Source organism: Xenopus laevis, chromosome 1L (genome assembly GCF_017654675.1).
Source record: "Xenopus laevis strain J_2021 chromosome 1L, Xenopus_laevis_v10.1, whole genome shotgun sequence".
Taxonomy (NCBI): Eukaryota; Metazoa; Chordata; class Amphibia; order Anura; family Pipidae; genus Xenopus; species Xenopus laevis.
In genome coordinates this window covers 30,197,690-30,221,410 of record NC_054371.1, presented here as the reverse complement: position 1 = coordinate 30,221,410, position 23,721 = coordinate 30,197,690, and the positions used below count along the sequence as shown (strand labels likewise).

Genomic DNA, 23,721 nt, shown 5'->3' with positions numbered 1-23,721 from the left:
TGTCTAGCCCCATGTCAGATTTCAAAATTGAATATAAAAAAATCTGTTTGCTCTTTTGAGAAATGAATTTCAGTGCAGAATTCTGCTGAAGTAGCACTATTAACTGATGCGTTTTGAAAAAAACATGTTTTCCGATGACAGGATCCCTTTAACTTAAAGGTGATCCACCCCTTTAAATGGGAAAGCCTTCCTCTATTTCAAGAAACATGGGATTTTTAGTAATGTTCTTTTATACTACAATAAAAACATTTGCTTTCACTGGAACCAGGGGGCCCTTGCATAACCATGGAAACAGACCCAGACCTTTATTCCTACTCCACCCTAATTTAGCATTGAGGTAAGTGATGCAGTTAATGAATATAGTCACCCTCCAACCCCAAACCCATCAGTCAGACTGGCAGAGTTTAAATGCAAATCAATCACTCCAGAAGACTTCTACTACTGCTCCAATGGCAGAGACCTTTTACACCACTCCAGCCAGCACATATTCCATATGATATGGAAAAGGAAGATTTTGTGGATTGTGCAGTTACACCTGGAGAACTGCCATTGCCACTGCTAAATATTGCTCACATCTGTGGCAACTTTCATTATATCTTCTGTAGTGTAGCACTTACTGGAGCACTGCGGGTTGAAGTTTCAGCCAATTATCATAGGATGCTGGAATAATATTTTTTTGCTGTTTTACTACAACTCCCATCAGTCCATGCTGAATGTTGTATTTGCAGAGTTGCAGGGGCAACTTAGTCACCCCTCATTGTAATAGTTGCAAAGGTATTATTTCCTGTAATATCCATATAATATACTTTTTTCTCACGGCAAAGAGGCACAGCAGTAACTGCAGTATCTGATGGTTATGTATGTCCTTTTGAAAAAGCATTAAATGCATTTTCAAAGCTTTTGTGGTGCACACAAGTTCTTATATCAATTACAGCATAAGGCCGTACTGTTTCATGACAATAATCTTGGGGCCCACAGACATTCAGCCCCTACAAATGTATTTTTAGCACTTTTTCCCCCACTTCTGAGCCAAAATAAAGACAGATTCAGATTTTTTTTTTTTTTTAAATCACCCTCTGTATCAACTTGATATTGCTAGAAACGAGTCACTCTCACATCAATTAAAACTTTATCCATTAAAGGAAAACCTTTGTATCTGTTCCATCTGGATAAAAGATGAAGGACCTGCAAGAAATAAATATCCCAGGATATTTTACCAAAAGGTGCATTAAAATAACTGAATAATGTCAAGTGTTGGCTCGCAGGTGGCAGGGACGTGTCAATTTAACACAGCCCAGAGGAAGCAAATAGGGCAAAAAATGCAGCTTGAAGAAATGAGGAAGTGTGACAAGTCAAAAAAAAAAAAAAAAAAAAAAAGGTAATCCAATGTGTGAAGTACAATTCAGCAGGAATATGCAAATATGCAGGAAAATGGCCTGCTGCAACATTGAAAACACAGGAAAACTTTGCAGGTGCACGTCAAACAAAGGTAAACTTGAAATACACCAGTTTGATATGAAATAAAATTACTTGTATAAAAAAAAAAAAGTTGTTTTTTATTTAATTCAGTTATTATATACAAAGCCAGCATACTTTTCAACATAGAAATGAACCATAATCAGCAAATGTATGTCCCGATTGTTCTCTCTACTCCGGCATAAGCATTGCTCTACCCTGTAAGTCCATATCTATCAGGTCTGCTTCATAGGGGCAGGGATATTGGCTGAAGCTTGTTCCAGGTAAGCCAGCGGCCCCTGCGGCATCTCACTGGTCTTTTTATGTTGCCCATTTATTTCTTCTAATACCTGTTGCCAGCTCCGGAGTTTTGTCAGATGTTTCTGTATTAAGGCTTCCTTTCGTTGCAGCTCATTTCTAAGCTCAGAAACATCCTGCAGTAAAAAAAAAGTTATTAGCATAAACTTCAACCAAGAGTAGGACATTTTATAATAGACAAAGTTAACTTATAGGTCCCTGGTGAGGCCTCATCTGGAGTATGCAGTGCAGTTTTGGACTCCAGTCCTTAAGAGGGATATAAATGAGCTGGAGAGAGTGCAGAGACTAAGTGCAACTAAATTGGTTAGAGGGACGGAAGAGGGTAGACTGTCAAGGTTGGGGTTGTTTTCTCTGGAAAAAAGGCGCTTGCGAGGGGACATGATTACACTTTACAAGTATATTAGAGGACATTATAGACAAATAGCAGGGGACCTTTTTACCCATAAAGAGGATCACCGTACCAGAGGCCTCCCCTTCAGACTAGAAGAAAAGAACTTTCATTTGAAGCAACGTAGGGGGTTCTTCACAGTCAGGACAGTGAGGTTGTGGAATGCACTGCCGGGTGATGTTGTGATGCTGATTCAGTTAATGCCTTTAAGAATGGCTTGGATGATTTTTTGGACAGACAAAATATCAAAGGCTATTGTGATACTAAGCTCTATAGTTAGTATAGGTATGGGTATATAGAATTTAATTAAAAGTAGGGAGGGGTGTGTGTATGGATGCTGGGTTTACATTTGGAGGGGAAACCTGATGGAATTTGTCTTTTTTTCAACCCAATTTAACTATGTAACTCATACCTCCCAACATTTTGGAAGTAAAAAGAGGGACAAAAATTTGCGCAGCGAATTTTTTTTGACCACGCCCTTTCTCTGGCCACCCCCTAATTACCATGTTAATTATACAAAATTTGGCAGGTTATGAAAGTTTGAAAATATTTCTCCTAACTGGTTTTTTGTGTCTCAAAATTATTACAAAGTATCTTATTTGCACCTGTTAGGTGTTCTCTGCTCTCTGCTAAAAGCCAATTAAGTTAGAAACAGTTTCTTTTTCTGGCTGTTCAGTGCAGAGAAAAGAGGGACTTTCCAATACAAATGAGGGACAGCGGGTTGAGCTGTCAAAAGAGGGACTGTCCCTCCGAAAAAGGGACAGTTGGGAGGTATGTGTAACTATGTAACTAGCCCATTAATGAAGCAGTGTGTAGGACAGATGTGTAAACTGCATGTGCCGTGTGAAAGTGGGTACAAACCTCCCAGGCCCTATACACTAGTTCCTTACTGTCATTTTTCCTACATACAATAGAAAACTACATCCCCCTGAGACTGTCTCAGTTACCATTTATTCATAGGATTCATTGAAAGTCGCTGAACACAATTTTTACATGGTCTGAACATATCAAGTCTTTGCTATCATTAAACCCATTTGTAGAAAGTGTCATTGCTCTGCATTTAATCTTAGATTCCAGTATCCTGAGAACAGTCTTAGTCACTTACCTCTTTAATAACCTGCTCAGGTTTCTGAACAGAAAGCTGTAACCTCTTCTGCAGGAAGAAACATTCCGTTTGTCTAGCGACATCTAGAAACTTCTGGATACACTGCTCAACCCCTGAGACGAGAAACCAGGGCATTACAAATTGGGCATTATTTAAGTATAAAAAATAACAAATGAATACAAATATTTGCTGAACATATTAACCCAATTCAAAATTCATTTGGTTCCCTCTATCACATTACCCTGACTTAGGGCCCTATTCTTAGTTGCAAGGAGCCTGTGCCCAAGGGGATGATTAATGTTGATGCACTGTGCAGACCTTCGATTTAAAGGAGAACTAAACCCCCCGCGATGTTAAGTCCCCACTCCCTGCACCGTCTTACCCCTCAATTCTGTGAGTGAATGCAGCGTAGCTCACGGGCGCCATCTTTTTCTCTTGTGTAGTCTTCGTGTCGTCTTCCGGCGCTTCGGCAATTTCCGTCTCTTTTGTTGCGTATTGGCGCATGCGCAGTTGGAGCAATCTTCCGGTTCACAACAACTGAACCAAAAAGAAACGGAAATTGCCAAAGCACCGGAAGAAGACACGAAGATTACCGAAGAGTAAAAGATGGCGCCCATGAGCTCCGCTGCGCTCATTTTGCATGTGCGGTCACTATTTCAAGAGGGGACATAATGTACTAGCTGGAGCCACGTCGTCTCGTCTCACTGTGTATTCGTATACTGCTGAGATGACAATAAAGTTCACTTTGACTTTGGAGTTTGACTTGATGGGTAACACTGTGCAGGGAGTGGGGCCAGTGGGGACTTAAAGGGGTGGTTCACCTTTAAGGTGATTTTTAGTATATTATAGAATGGCCAGTTCTAAACGATTTTTTAATTGTTTTTTTTTTTTTATAGTTTTATAGTTATTTGTCTTTTTCTTCGGATTCTTTGCAGCTTGCAAATGGGCGTCGCTGACCCCCTTCTAAAAAACAAATGCTCTGTAAGGCTACAAATGTATTGTTACTTTCTATTCAGTCCCTCTCCTATTCATATTCTAGTGAATTCTTCAAATCAATGCATGGTTGCTAGGGGAATTTGTACCCTAGCAACCAGGTTGCTTAAAATGCAAATTAAAGAGATGTTAAATAAAAAGCTAAATAACTCAAAAACCTTAAATAATAAAAAACAAAAACCAATTGCAAATTGTCTCAGAACCTCACTCTCTACATCATACTAAAAGTTATCTCAAAGGTGAACCACCCCTTTGACATTGTGGGGGGTTTAGTTCTCCTTTAAATCTAAATGTGAATTTAATGCTAGAAAAATGTGCATTCTGTGCAGAAAGACAACAGATTCATCTGTTCAAAGAAGGTTAAAGGGGATGGTTCACCTGTAAGTTAACTTTTAGTATGTTATAGAATGGCTAATTCTAAGCAACTTTTCAATTGGCCTTCAATTTTTTTTTTGTTGTTTTTGAATTGTTTGCCTTCTTCTTCTGACGCGTTTCAGCTTTCAAATGGGGGTCACTGACCCCATCTAAAAAAGAAATGTTCTTTAAGGCTACACATTTATTGCGACTGTTACTTTTAATTACTTGTCTTTCTATTCAGGCCTCTCCTATTCATTTTCCAGTCCCTTGTTCAAATCAATGCATGGTTGCTAGGGTAGTTTTGAGCCTAGCAACCAGAATGCTGAAATTGCAAACTGGAGAGCTGCTGAAAAAAAAGCTTAATAACTAAAAAAAAACACATAATAAAAAATGAAAACCAACTGCAAATGGACTCAGAATATCCCTCTCTACTTCGTACTAACAGTTAATTTAAAGGTGAACAACCCCTTTAAAGAACAATAGATTCCATATTTATTTCTCAAGGTGATCAATGCACATTGTTTTGAAGCATTTACTTTATGTATATGAAGGGCCTGTGTATGACATTTGCTCCTGTACATAAGCGCCCTTAGAATGATTCTATAATATGTGTTAATGTTACATGATTTTGTTATGAGCAAACCCAGTTTCTGGCTACTTCATTTTGTTACAGAACAGTAACCAAAGTGCTTTATTATATTTCTATTATATTCCACACTTGTGCAGCCACAGACACTTGCTCTAATCCTGGGCTGTTCCATTCCTCATGAACCACAAGTATTTGTCACATTGGCTTCCTCTTACCCGTTCTAATTTCCTCTTGGTCTGTCCCATTGACATAATCCTGGCTGACAAGAGACGCAAAACTTGCCTTGAGGGGGAAAATTAAAGTATTTATTATTATTATCATAAGAAATACAGCTGAACATATATAAGTCGCATTGATTGTTACACTGTGCCAGGAGACATTTGTAGCCGCACTAATTTAGTTCATATGGAGTTACTCCTATCCCTATTCCCTGCGGATGCGCGCCCCCGTCTCACCTCAAAGGAAGACTCTAAATCATCCACTAAAGTGCCGCTAGGGTTCTTGGCCCCGGGCGGAGTGGACATGAGTCCAGCCGGTGCTCCTGGCTGGATGGGAGGCGGAGGACCCGGCTGCTGAGCTGAGAACATTCCACTGAGAGAAGACGCCATGACAGCTCTATACAAAGACCGGGAAACTAGAAGCTGTGAGGGCGGAAACTCATAAACGCCATCTTGAGCGAGGGAAAAGTAACGCGCATTGTAACAGCGGAAATGACTTAAAAAAACAGGGTACCGGCCATCTTTGATATTGGAAATACGGCTGACTGCTATTCTCGCGAGCTCTTAAACTGTGGGACTGCCCACTCACTCACAGATGAGCGCACAACACTGGCTACGGGATAGGGGACAGGGCTGGATTAGTGATTGTGTGACAAGTAGTACCTCACATACAGGGCAGGATTAGTGATTGTGTGACAAGTAGTAGCTCACATACAGGGCAGGATTAGTGATTGTGTGACAAGTAGTACCTCACATACAGGGCTGGATTAGTGATTGTGTGACAAGTAGTACCTCACATACAGGGCTGGATTAGTGATTGTGTGACAAGTAGTAGCTCACATACAGGGCAGGATTAGTGATTGTGTGACAAGTAGTAGCTCACATACAGGGCAGGATTAGTGATTTTGTGACAAGTAGTAGCTCACATACATGCAGGATTAGTGATTGTGTGACAAGTAGTACCTCACATATAGGGCTGCTGCCAGGTTGCCGTGGTTCCAGACAAATTGGGCTACTAATTTAAAGCCCAGGTGGGTTTTGAAAGCACAAACTGGCCAAGGTACGGATTTGGGCTACTTTCTGAGCCTTTGGCTGATTTGTACTTTGGAAACCAACCAAAGTTGTTTGTTGCCCTAATATGCCAAGCCTGTGTCTCCCAATGCATGTTGGGTAATGTAGTTTTTGTTTAACAATTTGCCGATTGCCAAGTTTAATGTAAGACTACAATACCCAGCATGCAATGGGACTGACTTGTGGGAGTCACCAGATTTTGGGCTCTTTGCCCCAGTCACCTGTCACTCTTAAACATTCTTGTGTTTTCTGGTGACTTTTCTCAATTTCAGACACTTTTGGCGCAAAGATCTGCTGGCCACCAAAACGTCTAGAGGTTGAGTTGTTTTACCAATATTTATTGAAATTGTATATGTATTAGGCCCTTATGGGGCCTCTATACCTCCTGAGCCCCCCTCTGTACTTACGCCCCTAGTGACTGGCAAATCTGGGCCAATTTACTTCATAGAAAAATTTGCAAATTAGTGAAAAAATTTTATTTATTTTTTATTTATTTATTTTTTTTAGATTTTTTTTCACTGCACATATTGTGCTATTTTTGGGCTACTTTAGAAGTGCCTCTTGGCTAGTTTTGGGCTGGTTTTATAGCTGATTTTGGCTGGCTTTGAAAATTAGACCTGGCAACCCGACTCACATACAAATTTGAGGGCATGCGCGAGAAGGAACGCCGTTGCGCTTGCGTGCCGAGCGGCTCCATGAAGGATTCAAGCTGAGCCAACGCGTCACAGTAGGGGAGGTGGAGCCTGGGCAGCAGTCCCGGTGGGCCCCAGGCCCCCCAGTCCGACCCTGGCTAGTGTAGTGGATTGCAGAGGAAAGCAGGTATGCTTTTATGCACTCACTCATGTAGCTCCATTGACAGGTCCAATATCACCTGTGTGCAGCTACACAGAGCAGATATCAGTGCACAAATGCATACTTTCACATTTCCATGCTCATACCTGCTCCATATAGCTCCACACAGGCAATACCGGACCTGTCCATGGAGCTACAGGAGAGTGACTTTCTGCACATTTGTCTTTGTTTTAAGTCCTATAAGCAAGTAAACAAAACAGAAAACTAGTATGCATGACACATATGAATTTTGTTGCATGGAGTTAGGAATTTATTTCTGCTTTAATGCAAAGGCTATGAAAGGTTTGTTTTTCCCTATGGAAAAGTTATGTAGCTGCCATTTTACTAAAAAAAAGTTTTTCAGTAACCGAGAATCCCTGTTTTGCATTGCCAGGAATTCTGGTTATAACCTGAAGATAAACAACCTCATAAACCACATAGCAGAACCATTGTAAAATATAAGGATATTGTAAGGCACTGAGGAATTCCATGACCATATTAAAGCATGAGGTCGAAGACACATCCATCAGCATCAACTTTCTCTAAAAAAAAAATCTCTCCAGTTCAGTTAAATTTGATGGCTGCTGAGCATGGACAGCCTGCTTCAAATCATCCCATAGATTTTGAATGATATTCAAGTCGGGGAATGTGACAGCCATTCCAGAATATTTTACTTCTCCCTCTGCATACCGTATATACTCGAGTATAAGCCGACCCAAGTATAAGCCGAGGTACCTAATTTTACCTACGAAAACTGGGAAAACTTATTGACTCTAGTATAAGCCTACACACAACTACAGCCCTGTCTCCCAGCAGCGCACATTCTGCCAAAGCGACCCCCCCAGCGATCAACCGGACTTCTTTGCAAAGTTGATGGTGACAGAGAATTGCCAAACGGATTACTGTGTGCATTGTCCCACTGTCCCACTACCATGTGCAGAGGGTGCTGTTTGATATTGCCATCACTGTTAATCTTACGTATAACCAACAGAGGGCGCTGTGTGATATTGCAGTCACTGTTAATCTTTCATATAACCAACAGAGGGCGCTGTGATATTGCAGTCACTGTTATTCTTTCATACAACCAACAGATGGCGCTGTGTGATATTGCAGTCACTGTTAATCTTTCATATAACCAACAGAGGGCGCTGTGATATTGCAGTCACTGTTATTCTTTCATGCAACCAACAGATGGCGCTGTGTGATATTGCAGTCACTTATTCTTTCATACAACCAACAGAGGGCGATGTGTGATATTGCAGTCACTGTTATTCTTTCATACAACCAACACAGGGAGCTGTGTGATATTGCAGTCACTGTTATTCTTTCATACAACCAACAGATGGTGCTGTGTGATATTGCAGTCACTGTTATTCTTTCATACAACCAACAGATGGCGCTGTGATATTGCAGTCACTGTTATTCTTTCATGCAACCAACAGATGGCGCTGTGTGATATTGCAGTCACTTATTCTTTCATACAACCAACAGATGGCGCTGTGTGATATTGCAGTCACGGTTATTCTTTCATACAACCAACAGATGGTGCTGTGTGATATTGCAGTCACTGTTATTCTTTCATACAACCAACAGATGGCGCTGTGTGATATTGCAGTCACTTATTCTTTCATACAACCAACAGATGGCGCTGTGTGATATTGCAGTCACGGTTATTCTTTCATACAACCAACAGATGGTGCTGTGTGATATTGCAGTCACTGTTAATCTTTCATATAACCAACAGAGGGCGCTGTGATATTGCAGTCACTGTTATTCTTTCATACAACCAACAGAGGGCGCTGTGTGATATTGCAGTCACTGTTATTCTTTCATATAACCAACAGAGGGTGCACTGTTATTCTTTCATATGACCAACAGAGGGCATTGTGGGATATTGCAGTCTCTCCCCAAGTGCACTGTTGGTATAGGAATGATTAAAAGTGACTGCAATTTCAGCTACTCGGGTCGGGTACCGCTGACCCGAGTATAAGCCGAGGTAGACTTTTTCAGCACATTTTGGATGCTGAAAAACTCGGCTTATACACTGGTATATACGGTAAATGCCTTTGTAGATTTTGAAGTGTGTTTAGGGTCATTGTCTTGTTGGAATATCAAACCCCTGCGTAACTTCAACTTTGTGACTGATGCTTGATCATTTATCGTGAAGAATTTGTTGATATTGGGTTGAATTCATCCGACCCTCGACTTTAACAAGGGCCCCAGTCCCTGAACTAGCCACCAAATTTGACAGTAGGTAGCAGGTGTTTTTATTGGAATGCAGTGTTCTTCCACCATGCAAAGAAGAAGCCGGAAGAGGATCGCTCTGTGGTGCTCACTGGTATAACCCTGGGATAGTGCAGTTTTCTGCTGATAAGAGCACCGGCCCTGGGTTTCAGGAAAGTCATTACAGTCACTTGGGGTGCCTAACATAACACCCTGTTTAACATTGGCCACTTGTCAGTTTCTGTGTACTAAATACAGGGGTTCCTTTATCTACAGTATCAGCTGCTTGAATGGTGACATAGTGGCGGGGTCAGTATCTGTATGTCCAGGTGTTGGAAAGTGTCATAATGGGACAGGGATTGGGTGTTTTAGTCACAGTTCAGAACTCTGTGACAAAACAGCTATGCCCATAGGCAAAGGGTTGATTTTGTGTTTGGGGAGACTAACTAAAAAAAATTCTAGAAGGATGACAGTATTCGTCTTGAATTCTTTTTACATTTTTCTAACTATCACCTCAAAGAAAAAGCATAGCCAACATGATACACATTTCCCCCCAAAACAGGGGAGAATACAACTATATAAACCCCCAAGAGCATGTTAGAGGAAATGCAGTGTCAGTTTCACATATTAACTGCCAGAACATGTGGCAAGGTCCTTCCATGGTAGCAGTGAATATTTTAAGTATTATAGAGTTTGAACTGGGACAGGGACTGAACTGTATGTGAACTGCACTGAATGTGCTTGAAGAGCCCACTATTTGACCATTGTGATACAGCTAAACTGCCGGTCTTGTTCAATTTGATAAGAAGTTCATTTGATTTGAAGCAACCTCTGGACTGCTGTTATTTCCAAGTGGGTTGATCTGTTTAACGGTATGGGATCAGTTATCCAGAAACCCATCATCCAGAAAGCTCAGAATTACGGAAAGGCCATCTCCCATAGACTCCATTTTATCCAAATAATCCAAAGTTTTAAAAACAATTTCCTTTTTCTCTTCAATGATAAAACAGTAGCTTGTACTTGATCCCAACTAAGATATAATTAATCTTTATTGGAAGCAACCCCAGCCTATTAGGTTTATTTAATGTTTACATGATGTTCTAGTAGACTTAAGGTATGAAAATCCAAATTATGGAAAGATCCGTTATCCAGAATACCCCAGGTCCCGAGCATTCTGAATAACATGTCCCATGCCTGTACCAGAAGACAAGCCAGTATCCACCTGAGGGTAAGGTGCTGAAACGGCGTAGGGAGTTGCTCATAAACTAAGGGTGCCTGGGGTACACTAGCAGCAAATCACACTATTCAACACGTGTGCTTTATACTAATTTGAAAAATTTTGCCCCAGGCATCCTTTCTGAAAACCTGGCTTTCCAATCAAAACTGGACAGGTGGCGACCCTAAGGTTAGCAAGGTTAGTGGGGAGAGACCGGGAATCTGTCAGTAACATAAAACCATGACCCCTTCCTTTGCTTTTACTCTTCCTTCCCCTGCCCGCTTAAACTAAATCATTTTGGTTGTCTGACCTCTTGTTTCCTTTAAATAGCAATTTTCTTCCTGATCACTTAGGTATTTTCTCTTGAATGGTTTTAAGATCTTCAACACGTGTACAAATTGAATACTTAGTTGGACTGAAATCTAGGATTCCAGACAATATGCAGTAATGGGAAGAAATAGTCACTTTTAGGTGCATTTGGTAATTATTTTTTTTATTACAACCAACATAGTAGATGTGCACACAACTGACACAAAACAGCAATATACTTATAGATATTATTCTAATTTTATTCTTTTTTCACCAGTATCCTTGTACAAGAGGATCGGCCTTCAAGATATACAATATAATAGAATGAAATTCATACCCACCACTTGAAAGGTATACAGGCACTTTTCTGCATATAAAGTCCTTGTTTTCCCCAGAACCATTGTTGTCTTTTAAGAATTGGCTTTTTTCCCCTATATGCTTTAGCTGCTTGAAATGTTTCAAGGCATAGAGGAGTGGCAGACAATATTTGATTGACAGCTGAGATTTTTAAATGAGCTTAAATGAACACTTTAATAAAAAACAGAAATTGGATTTCATGTTTAATTTGAAAAGGACTTTTATTATACAGATTTTTGTGTCTGGGTGACAGGTCCACTTTAAGGGATGCAAATGGCAAGTTACCCATAAAAGTGTCAGTATACCTTAAAATTGTGGAAACCCACAACAGATTAATATAATATCAGAAATGTAAGACTAACATTAAAACAAAACCACAAAACTAACTTTAATAAGATCTACACAGTTGTGATAAAATATAATTGCTTTCAATTTCTTTTCTGGCCATCTCTTCATGGATGCAAGAATCTCCATAGCCATTAGGGTTCATCATAGTTTGCTGACATCTGTTTCAAAAAGAAATTTAGAGGAAAAACATTAATCAGGCTCAGCCCATCCAAAAATCTCTAGGTCAGGGGTTCCCAACCTATTTTGTAAGCCACAAATTTAAAAAGAATTGAGGAGGAACACAACCATGATAAAAGTCTAGGTGATGGCTTTACCTAAAAATGCCTTATAATAATGCACTCATTTCATGAACGACAAACAATTGTGGGCACATTTTGGAATCCTGTAACACTTGTTGCTTTCCTTTAAAGGTGAAGTATTTCTTCTTATAATATTTCCCCAAGCAGATACAGTATGTTATAGAGAGAGCTATTACATGATTAAAAAGAGCAGTCTGGCATTCCAATTACACTGCAAAATAGTATTGACAGCTTTATCACTTTCAGCATCTAGTTTTATCGGTATTATTTGGAAGGAAATTGATTATATTGGGTGAAAAACAATTAAGAAAAAAATAGCTTGAAATAGAATAATGCTTGAACTCAATTGCAGAGCCCTATTTTAGCCAGTGGGAGGGTTGGACTGGGCCGGCGGGCATCGGGATAAAACCCGGTGGGCCCTGGCTCTTTTGGACCCCACCATTCCAGACCCGCTCCCTGCATTACCGTTCTTCTTACCTCCCTCCCTGTCCCCTGATCGCTGCCCCGATCTCCTCTGGCCAGAAGTCCCAACATCCCTCAATAGCCTTTGTGTGATGTGTATACTAAAGGTATGTGACCTGTTATCCAGAATTCTCGGGACCTCAGGTTTTCAGGATGGGCCTTTCCATAATTTTGATCTTCATACTTTAAGGGGGTGATTTATCAATGGTAATATTTGAATTTTTGCCACAATTTATATTTTTTTTTACAAAAACTCACAAATTCAAATTATATTCAAATGTTTGGTATTTATTAAGCACAAAAAACTTGAATGTAAAATTTAGGAATCTAAAAGCTTGCAAGTTCATTTAAAAAAGCAATGGGAGTTGTACTATACAAAATTCAAGCCATATTTTGAACTCAAGACTTTCTTTTTTTCACATTTTTTGAGCTTGTATATTCTGTTTCTTGAGCTTGTAAACTTACAAATTCAAGGTATTTGAGGTTTGAGCAAAAAATGTGTGCGCCAATTCGAATCGTTTGACTTTTTCGGATTTTCGTGCAACAAACCTGATTTTATCTTGTGTGACACCCAAAACGCTCAAATTCTTGGATTATCATACCAAACCCAGTGAAGACCACTTTATCTTCAAATTGTAAAAGGGACATCTGCCATTGACTTATACATGAACTCAGCAGGTTTGAGATGGAGTATTTTTGTATTCTGGCTTTTAGCAGCCTCAGGGTATAATCTAAAAAAAAAAAATAGTTTTCCCCTTTAAAAACCTGACCAAAATTTGAGTTTTCATAAACAACCCCCAGAGAGTTCATTCAAAGTAGAAAAAATCCTCACTAATTCAATTAATTCAATTCTTGATAAATAAGATCATAAATCTGCTAAAATAAACATTATTTAAACCCAATAGGATTGTTTTGCTTCCAATAGGAATTAATATATATTAGCTGAGATCAAGTACAAGGTTCTGTTTTATTATTACATAGAAACAGGAAATCATTTTTTTTTTTAATTTGATTAAAATGGAGTTTATTGGAATGGCCTTTATGTAATTAGGAACTTTCTGGATAACGGGATTATGCATAACAGATCCCATACCTGTACTACATAACTTTTTCATTTTGGATGTTTCTCCTGCCCTGATGGGTTCCCTGGTGGTGGAGTGCAAACGACCCTCCTGCCCTACCCTAAGACTTGTCTGTCATAACTGAAAGCTGAAACCATACCATTTCAATTGAAGCGTCAAGAATGTTTATGTGCCTGCGATTGTCTTTAAGTTTGGTAATCAGTTTCATTTTGTGCGTAAGCCGCTGCCACATCTTAGAAGATCCTTTAGGTGTCAAAAGTTTTCCATTAAGGCTTCTGAATCTATAAAAAGTTAAATAAGGTACAACTGGACTGTTTAAATTGTGTATATTGGTACATACAACAAGGCTCATTCAGGTGCATTACAAAGAGTTACAAATGAAGGACAGGCACCTAAGTAAATGCTGGTTTAAAGCATAACAGAAAAAAATCAGGGCTCAATTAGCAGTACTTGTGTGGACTGGGTTAATCCATATATTAAGGGGCAGATTTATCAAAATGTGAGTCTAGATTTTCATAAATAAAAACACCCACGTTCTGTTAATTTCTATGAGATTTATATTTATCAATCGGTGAAAGTTAGAACTCACCGTTTGATAAATACACTTCCAAAATTCCATAAGAATGAATAGAACGTGGGTGAGTTTTTATTCATTAACACATTTTGATAAATCTTCATTTATTTTATTCATTCTATATGCACTTTATCAAGTGGTACACATGGCTGAACAGTAGTAGATAGACAGCAGAGTGCCTAGACACCTTACATGGTAACTCTCTCCCCAAAACTGATCCACAACCTTCTTAAATGCTAAAGTACTGTATCCGCATTTTACCACAATAAGATAGATATTGATATAGATAAGATTAAAGATAGCAACTATTAACACACATTCCTTACTACCACATACATTCTCCATTCCAAATTTGGAATATAAAGTCAAATTTTATTAAAGGGATATATTCAATATTAAAAATGCACTTTTAATGGGCTATATGAAACTTGCTGGTTGCGATTGTGCACTACACGTGGAATACATGTGCTTTAGAAAAATGCAAACACGTCAGGTAACGGGGCCACACATTTAGAACTAGCAATAGCTCAATGCAATAGCTTGTGATACAAAAAGATAATTATGTTTCATTGAAACTGTGTTCACAATGATGGGCATTGCAAGCAAGAAGTGAACGAAGTATCAATGTATTGGGTTTTAACTAAATGTGGTGGAACACTCCAGAATCAGGTCATCATCCCACCAAACTGGATGGAATTTGCACCTAAAAAAGGATAGCATCCTGCTCCACTTCTAGCAATGACTTTAATGCTTTAAGTTCTACATCTGAATTTCGGAGTTTTAGTGCAAAAAATAGTTTTGTGGTAATAACTTTTCTAACCTGCCTGCCCTGCCTCGCCTCATGCCCCTTACCTACCATCCTCACTCACTGCTGCTTCTGAACTGTCTGCCACAGTGTCACGACCGGCACCCAATACCAGAACAAGTGGCAAGTACCCTGGTCTCGGCTTCACCAGTAGTGTGACCACCGTTGGGCTTCGGGAGGAGCCCTCAGCTTACTTGGGTGCCACCTGGACTTAACGAGAGGTCCAAGGCGAGATGTTCTGGCTGGCAAAGGGGCACGGTTGTTAGCAGAGTCTTTTGGGCCAAAGGTCACGGTACAAATGGAGCAGGCAACAGAATCGTCAGACAGGCCAGGTCGAGGCAGGCAGATAACAAGAATCGTCAGGCAGGCAAGGGTCAAACCGGGTTGTCAATCAAGGGGTTAAGCAGGAAGAGTTGTCGTAGGCAGGCAAGGGTCAGGATACAGAATGCAGAATAGTCAGGAACAGGCTGGGTCAAACACGGGTAATCAAACAGACTAGATACAGAACAGAACGCATGCACAAGGCTCAGGAACCACTTAGAAACAAGTTCTATCACGTGCAAATACCAACAGACAGACTGGGCTTTAAATATCATTTGAATTTGGCGCCTTTGCGTGCTGACGTCATACGTCAGTGCGCCTGCGCCTTTTAATACCACAGAGGCGCGCCCTAGAGATTCGGCGCCTGCAGCCTAACGTGCGCCCACGCAATCCGGCACCTGTGGCCTAACAGAACCCGCACGACGCCGAGGGGGGACAGGCGTCCCTGCCGTCCCCCCACTAGACCACCAGGTATGTCTCTTACACACAGTTCTATGCAAAGGAAATTATATAACCGCAAATGGTTACCTGTTACCAGCAAATAAGTTAGTGTGTTTTATCTGTGTGATATTTTACAACTCTTCTTTGTTTTCTTACCTCATCTTGTGCAGAGCAAATAACTTGTCCAAAAAAGAAATCTTTATATCCATTATACATTTTTCAATATTTACTTCAGTCTAGATAGGAAACAAAATCACATAAACATGTATTAGAAAAGCTTCATTCAGTATTTTAGCTAAATGACACAGCTGCTTTCCATTGGAATGACTAAATCCAGGGCCATCTTTGAGTTGACATGTGTTGGGGTCCAAGCCCCATAAGTTATATAATGAACTGTACAACCTGCAGTCTCTTGGCCACACAAATATTAAAAGGAAAGGACAACTTAAAGTACAAGGGAAACCAAATCAAGTTGGGGTTGTTGTCTCTAGAGAAAAGGTGCTTGGAGGGGATACATCCACAGTACACTATAAAAAATAGAAAAGGGGAGGTTATTTTTTTACATAAAATAAAACAAGGGACAAAGGCCACCCCCTAAGACTTGAGGAACTGAAGTTTTATTTGGTAGCAGCAAAAAGGTGTGAGGCTATGGTATTCCCTGCCATTTTGGAGTGCCCAACTACTCAACAGATGATTAGAACTAAAATCCGAGGCACAACCAAATTTTAAACAATCCATTAATAAAATATACTTTGGACATATGGGGTCAAACATATTTTTCTAGCAACATCTACAAGCTACATATTCTGTAATAATTCATTGCATTTAAGGAGTACTTTATTTATTTTAACTATAAATCCCACCTAGAGAACACTAAAGAAGTCAACAACTGATACATACACAAGTAAGCAAAGACTCTCCTGCCCTGATACTTCCTATTTACTATATATACTATACCTCTATGTAAAATATAGGCTGTTTGACAAGCTCAGTGTGCATTTGTTCTCTTGTTTTCCTTTTGGGAATGAGATTTAAAAGGACTGGTAATAAAGATTTTTTTAAAGTTTGTATCTGTTCATCCAGAAAATAAACTATTTTATATGAGAAAGGTTTGAATGACATTTGAATTCCTGTGTAAGAACTACTGTAAGCTTATAACATGTGCCTTTTTTGCCCTATTCAGTTTAAATGGCTACCCTAATGGCTTCAAAGCAGCAACACTATAGTAATGTTTCTGAAGCAAGTACATTTTGCGTTTGCAGATTAACAGTGTGTTATATTTAAATGCTTAAAAAAGCTTTGGGTGATGTTTCCAGTAACCAATTATAGTGATGGATTCTCTGTTATAACCATTCCATTTTCAGCTTAAGGCTAAGGCCACACTAGGCGATAGCGCCTAGCGAGGCAATTTCGAGCGACAGTAGAGAAAAGATCGCCGCGTGTGTTTTTACGCTGGCGATTTTTCGCGATTCCCCATAGACGCCAGCGCAAAAGTTTCCCCAGCGATTGCGGCATAAAAGTCGTGGCGAAAAGTCGCCGCGAGTCAAATCGCGGCGCTATCGCCTAGTGTGGCCTTAGCCTAAAGCCCTGCTTGTAAACTAATAGGTATATCACCCCCCCCATTCATATCCTCATCCCTTCCATTATGGAGAAATTACACAATATTCAATACTATACAAACTTTAATATTTTCTATATAATGTTAATACACTAAATTACAGGCATAGGATTTTTACCCAAAATGTTCAGGGCCTGGGGTTTTCACCATCACCTTACCATAAGTCTGATAAAAGTCACAAGTTAAATGTAACTTACCTTCTGCTTTGCGATTGCCAGAGAACTCTCTTGTTTGAAATTTGGCTTAAGTATGGTTTTTTTTAAGTTTTCATTTTGACTTTTGTCAAAACATTTTTTCATTGTTTTCTCATTAAAGGGTCGCTGTATGTTTCCCAAATACCTAAAAAAAATAATTATTCAAGGATACTTACAGTAAAAAAAAAAATCATATTTCTAAGTGTAGTTTCAGGAGTCTCCTTGTAGCCTGACATGCTATAGAGCTGCAGAGTTGTGCAGCAGAGTTCAAAGGCACTATGTTTTGTCTGCTTCTGATCCCCTTCCTGACAGTGGTGACATGTGTCTTGGAGGAGCATACGCAGTTTAACCTATGTCCTAAATCAGCTTCTACAGTGCATGCTCCTGCAAGATTCCGCAACAACAGAAGAGGATTAGAGGACTGACAGAGGATGGCACCTTTGAATCTGCGCAACACTGCAGATTTATAACAGGTCAGGCTACAGGGAAACTTGTGACAAAGAACATGCTGGTGGTGGGAGCTTGGAGGGGGGCAATGAAAGGAGCGGCATGAGGCAGTGGAGGGGGCATGGGGTTAGTTCTCCTTTAATGGTATTATCATTAAATCAATATAGCAATAGAACGAAAAAGAAGAAAATGAAAATGTTTTAGTTATATTACACATACTTCCACATATACATTTTTTTTAAAATTCAAATAAAAAAAGGCAAGCACTCATTTGCTGCATAGTATCTACCTACCATGCTAATGCACCATCCAGCTCATTTCCAATGGCATTTTGGACAAATTCCAAAGTGAAGGGATCATATTTTTCTACTAGCAGTTTATTTAGGTCTTCCATCAACTGTTGCAGTGTTTTATCCTGAAAAAAAAATATGTCAACAAAGCAGTTTTACTGTTCAGGTATTGGGCCTGGCCCAAACGCACCCCCTGCTCCCCCGGTAGTTACGCCACTGGTTCAAGCCAGCAAATATAAAAAGCTATAAACAGCAGAAGTGACAGCACTCACAAGTCATTCTTTTAATAAATGTTGAGAAACACAATTTTATTTTCAGAGTGTTTGTCACGTAGCGAGACCTACATTCAGAAACGATGCACCTACCACACTGAAAGGTACAGTATATATCACACCAATGCATACAGAATTGTCACTAGATAATAAAGCAATAAGAAAGTAATAGTGAAACAAACCAGAGCAGAGTAAATACAACATATACACAATTAACCCTTTAAGTGCCAGCAGAATTTCACATTTTGGTTACGCGAAATGCCAGCCGTTTTTGAAACATTTTGTGCTCTCTCACTTTAGGGGCATTTTCTGAGGGGAAACCTATAGTTTACCTAGGAAAACTATACATTGTTTTTTTCGGTAGAAACTGAGCTTTCTAAATCTGCCGGAGTTTTCATGTATTTCCACCTGTGCAAAAAAATTTATAGTGCTAAATACCAAAAAAAAATGAAAAATTACCATTTTTCATCGTATATCAATTTATACCAGAAAAATATTTCATTTTAGGGATGATAATCCAACTGATTTGGAAAGCCTTATGTCTCTCGAACGTGCCAATACCAGATATGTATAGTTTTAGGGAGATTTAGGATTTCTGTACAGCAAAAACTCCCGGCAGTATATTACCGAATTTTGAAAGCACTAAGGCAGAAAACGGCATGCTTTAGATTCCAAGGCAAAAAATCCTGAAACCGTAGGTTTACCCCAGAAAACCATACATTTTTGAAAAGTACACATTCTGCCGATTACAAAATGGGTAACTATGTCTCTCTACTCCCAACTACCAAACATAAAAGCTTGTCTGAAAATAGCGGTTTTTCAAAAAAAAATTCAAAATTCTGAAAAATCATTTCAAAGGTTTTATTTTGCTGCTCCGCATATCCCAAACTATATTAGGTACCAAGAAAAAGCACCTGAAATATGATTGCCAGGGGTCCACTGAACAGTTTGATACCCATTATGCATAGGTTTACCAAAGTATCTGGCATTTAGAGACACCAATATGAAGTTAGCACATCCAAATTGATCAGGACTTTACTTCAGCTACTGAGAAATCAACACATTGACTGCATTTTTTGTGGGGTAAAAACACAGAAATATATGTTTACCCCCCAAACCCATATATTTTTGGAAAGTACACATTCTACTGAATCTAAAATGGGTACCCATGCCTTTCTGCTCCAAACTACTGAGTCGCAAGGCTTTCCCAAAATTGTCGGTTTTGGTGAAATATCTGAAAATTGCCTCAAACCTTCAACTTCCCAGCACCATATCGCCCATGTATCATTACGTACTAAGAAAAAGCACCCTAAATATGATTGCCAGGGTTCCTCTGAACATTTTGGTGGTCATTGTTCATAAGTTTACCAAAGTATCTGGCATTTAGAGGCCCCAAAATGAAGTTAGCGCATACAAACAGTCCCGTGGGTAACTTCAGCTAATGAAAGATCAACACATTGACTGCATTTTTGTGGGGTAAAAACACAGAAATATATGTTTACCCCCCAAAACCCATATATTTTTGGAAAGTACACATTCTAACCGAATCTAAAATGGGTACCCATGCCTTTCTGCTCCAAACTACTGAGTCGCAAGGCTTTCCCAAAATTGTCGGTTTTGGTGAAATATCTGAAAATTGCCTCAAAGCTTCAACTTCCCAGCACCATATCACCCATGTATCGTTACGCACCAAGAAAAAGCACCCTAAATATGATTGCCAGGGTTCCTCCAAACAATTTGGTGGCCATTGTTCATAGGTTTACCAAAGTATCTGGCATTTAGAGGCCTCAAAATGAAGTTAGCGTATACAAATAGTCCTGTGGGTAACTTCATCTAATGAAAAATCAACACATTGACTGCATTTTTGTGGGGTAAAAACACAGAAATATATGTTTACCCCCCAAACCCATATATTTTTGGAAAGTACACATTCTACTGAATCTAAAATGGGTACCCATGCCTTTCTGCTCCAAACTACTGAGTCGCAAGGCTTTCCCAAAGTTGTCGGTTTTGGTGAAATATCTGAAAATTGCCTCAAAGCTTCAACTTCCCAGCACCATATCACCCATGTGTCATTACGTACTAAGAAAAAGCACCCTAAATATGATTGCCAGGGTTCCTCTGAACATTTTGATGGCCATTGTTCATAAGTTTACCAAAGTATCTGGCATTTAGAGGCCCCAAAATGAAGTTAGCGCATACAAACAGTCCCGTGGGTAACTTCATCTAATGAAAAATCAACACATTGACTGCATTTTTGTGGGGTAAAAACACAGAAATATATGTTTACCCCCCAAACCCATATATTTTTGGAAAGTACACATTCTACTGAATCTAAAATGGGTACCCATGCCTTTCTGCTCCAAACTGCTGAGTCGCAAGGCTTTCCCAAAGTTGTCGGTTTTGGTGAAATATCTGAAAATTGCCTCAAAGCTTCAACTTCCCAGCACCATATCACCCATGTGTCATTACGTACTAAGAAAAGCACCCTAAATATGATTGCCAGGGTTCCTCTGAACATTTTGGTGGCCATTGTTCATAAGTTTACCAAAGTATCTGGCATTTAGAGGCCCCAAAATGAAGTTAGCGCATACAAACAGTCCCGTGGGTAACTTCAGCTAATGAAAAATCAACACATTGACTGCATTTTTGTGGGGTAAAAACACAGAAATATATGTTTACCCCCCAAACCCATACATTTTTGGAAAGTACACATTCTACAGAATCTAAAATGGGTACCCATGCCTTTCTGCTCCAAACTACTGAGTCGCAAGGCTTTCCCACATTTGTCGGTTTTGGTGAAATATATGAAAATTGCCTCAAAGCTTCAACTTCCCAGCACCATATCACCCATGTATCGTTATGCACCAAGAAAAAGCACCCTAAATATGATTGCCAGGGTTCCTCCGAACAGTTTGGTGGCCATTGTTCATAGGTTTACCAAAGTATCTGGCATTTAGAGGCCCCAAAATGAAGTTAGCGCATACAAATAGTCCTGTGGGTAACTTCAGCTAATGAAAGATCAACACATTGACTGCATTTTTGTGGGGTAAAAACACAGAAATATATGTTTACCCCCCAAACCCATACATTTTTGGAAAGTACACATTCTACAGAATCTAAAATGGGTACCCATGCCTTATTGCTCCAAACTACCGAGTCGCAAGGCTTTCCCAAAGTTGCCGGTTTTGGTGAAATATCTGAAAATTGCCTCAAAGCTTCAACTTCCCAGCACCATATCACCCATGTGTCATTACGTACTAAGAAAAAGCACCCTAAATATGATTGCCAGGGTTCCTCTGAACATTTTGGTGGCCATTGTTCATAAGTTTACCAAAGTATCTGGCATTTAGAGGCCCCAAAATGAAGTTAGCGCATACAAACAGTCCCGTGGGTAACTTCAGCTAATGAAAAATCAACACATTGACTGCATTTTTGCGGGGTAAAAACACAGAAATATATGTTTACCCCCCAAACCCATATATTTTTGGAAAGTACACATTCTACGGAATCTAAAATGGGTACCCATGCCTTTCTGCTCCAAACTACTGAGTCGCAAGGCTTTGCCAAATTTGGCGGTTTTGGTGAAATATCTGGAAATTGCCTCAAAGCTTCAACTTTCCAGCATCGTATTGTCCATGTATCATTACCAGCATAAAGCATCCTAAATATAAACATAGGGGTCTACTAAACAGTTTGATGCCCAATATGCATAGATATACCAAACTATGTGGCGCACAGAGACCCCCAAATGACAATATGTATAGACATTTTCACGGCTGACGCGCTGGCTGCTGCAATATAACCACTCGGTGTGTGTATTATGCGACATTAGACCACCTAACAGTACAGAGACCCCAGAAAACCATATATTTTCAGAAAGTACAGATTCTGACGAATCTAATATGGGTAAATAAGTGTTTCTACTGCAAACTGCCAAACTGAAAAGCAATGCTGAACATAACGGTTTTTATCAAATTTCTGAAAATCGTCACAAAGCTTGAATTTTACCCCATTATATGCCCCACATTTCGTAACTTATCAGCATAAAACATCCTAAATATGAACGCCAGGGGTCTACTAAACACTTTGATGCCCAATATGCATAGATATACCAAACTATGTGGCGCACAGAGACCACCAAATGACAATAGTGTATATACATTTTCACGGCTGACGCGCGCTGGCTGCTGCAATATGAGCACCTGGTGTGTGTAATATGCGACATTAGACCCCCCTAACAGTACAGAGACCCCAGAAAACCATATATTTTCAGAAAGTACACATTCTGACGAATCCAATATGGGTAAATATGTGTTCCTACTGCAAACTGCCAAACTGCAAAGCAATGCTGAACGTAACGGTTTTTATCAAATTTCTGAAAATCGTCACAAAGCTTGAATTTTACCCCATTATATGCCCCACATTTCGTAACTTATCAGCATAAAACATCCCAAATATGAACGCCAGGGGTCTACTGAACACTTTGATGCCCAGTATGCATAGATATACCAAACTATGTGGCGCACAGAGACCCCCAAATGACAATAGTGTATATACATTTTCACGGCTGACGCACTGGCAGCTGCAATATAAGCACCTGGTGTGTGTATTATGCGACATTAGACCCCCCTAACAGTACAGAGACCCCAGAAAACCATATATTTTCAGAAAGTACACATTCTGACGAATCCAATATGGGTAAATAAGTGTTTCTACTGCAAACTGCCAAACTGCAAAGCAATGCTGAACATAACGGTTTTTATCAAATTTCTGAAAATTGTCAGAAAGCTTGAATTTTACCCCATTATATGCCACACATTTCGTAACGTATCAGCATAAAACATCCTAAATATGAACGCCAGGGGTCTACTGAACACTTTGATGCCCAATTTGCATAGATATACTAAACTATGTGGCGCACAGAGACCCCCAAATGACAATAGTGTATATACATTTTCACGGCTGACGCGCTGGCTGCTGCAATATGAGCACCTGGTGTGTGTATTATGCGAGATTAGACCCCCCTAAAAGTACAGAGACCCCAGAAAACCATATATTTTCAGAAAGTACACATTCTGACGAATCCAATATGGGTAAATAAGTGTTTCTACTGCAAACTGCCAGACTGCAAATCA

The 23,721-nt window shown here is 39.6% G+C and overlaps 2 protein-coding genes across 4 annotated transcripts in view; both read right to left on the bottom strand.

Annotated features, from left to right (window-relative positions):
• Nucleotides 1–1,535: 1,535 nt before the first annotated feature.
• med28.L (mediator complex subunit 28 L homeolog) lies at nt 1,536–5,894 on the bottom strand. Its single transcript, XM_018242436.2, has 4 exons — nt 5,661–5,894; nt 5,421–5,487; nt 3,267–3,379; nt 1,536–1,889 (listed from the first exon to the last, which is right to left on the bottom strand). The coding sequence occupies exons 1-4, from the start codon at nt 5,811–5,813 to the stop codon at nt 1,692–1,694; spliced, it is 531 nt and encodes a 176-aa protein (XP_018097925.1). The 5' UTR covers nt 5,814–5,894; the 3' UTR covers nt 1,536–1,691.
• A 5,753-nt stretch (nt 5,895–11,647) lies between these two features.
• The window catches only part of XB5964984.L (uncharacterized XB5964984 L homeolog), a 58,197-nt gene continuing 46,123 nt past the window's right edge, over nt 11,648–23,721 (bottom strand). For 2 of the 3 annotated variants that reach the window (XM_041588133.1, XM_041588139.1), the window contains 5 exons: nt 18,315–18,436; nt 17,578–17,719; nt 15,919–15,998; nt 13,761–13,902; nt 11,816–11,936 (listed from right to left, as the gene is read on the bottom strand). In XM_041588133.1, the coding sequence (XP_041444067.1) occupies nt 11,910–11,936; nt 13,761–13,902; nt 15,919–15,998; nt 17,578–17,719; nt 18,315–18,436 (513 nt within the window). In that variant the 3' untranslated portion in view covers nt 11,816–11,909. Of the gene's footprint in view, nt 11,937–13,760; nt 13,903–15,918; nt 15,999–17,577; nt 17,720–18,314; nt 18,437–23,721 lie in introns of all 3 variants that reach the window. The other variant, XM_041588134.1, reaches the window with a different exon arrangement.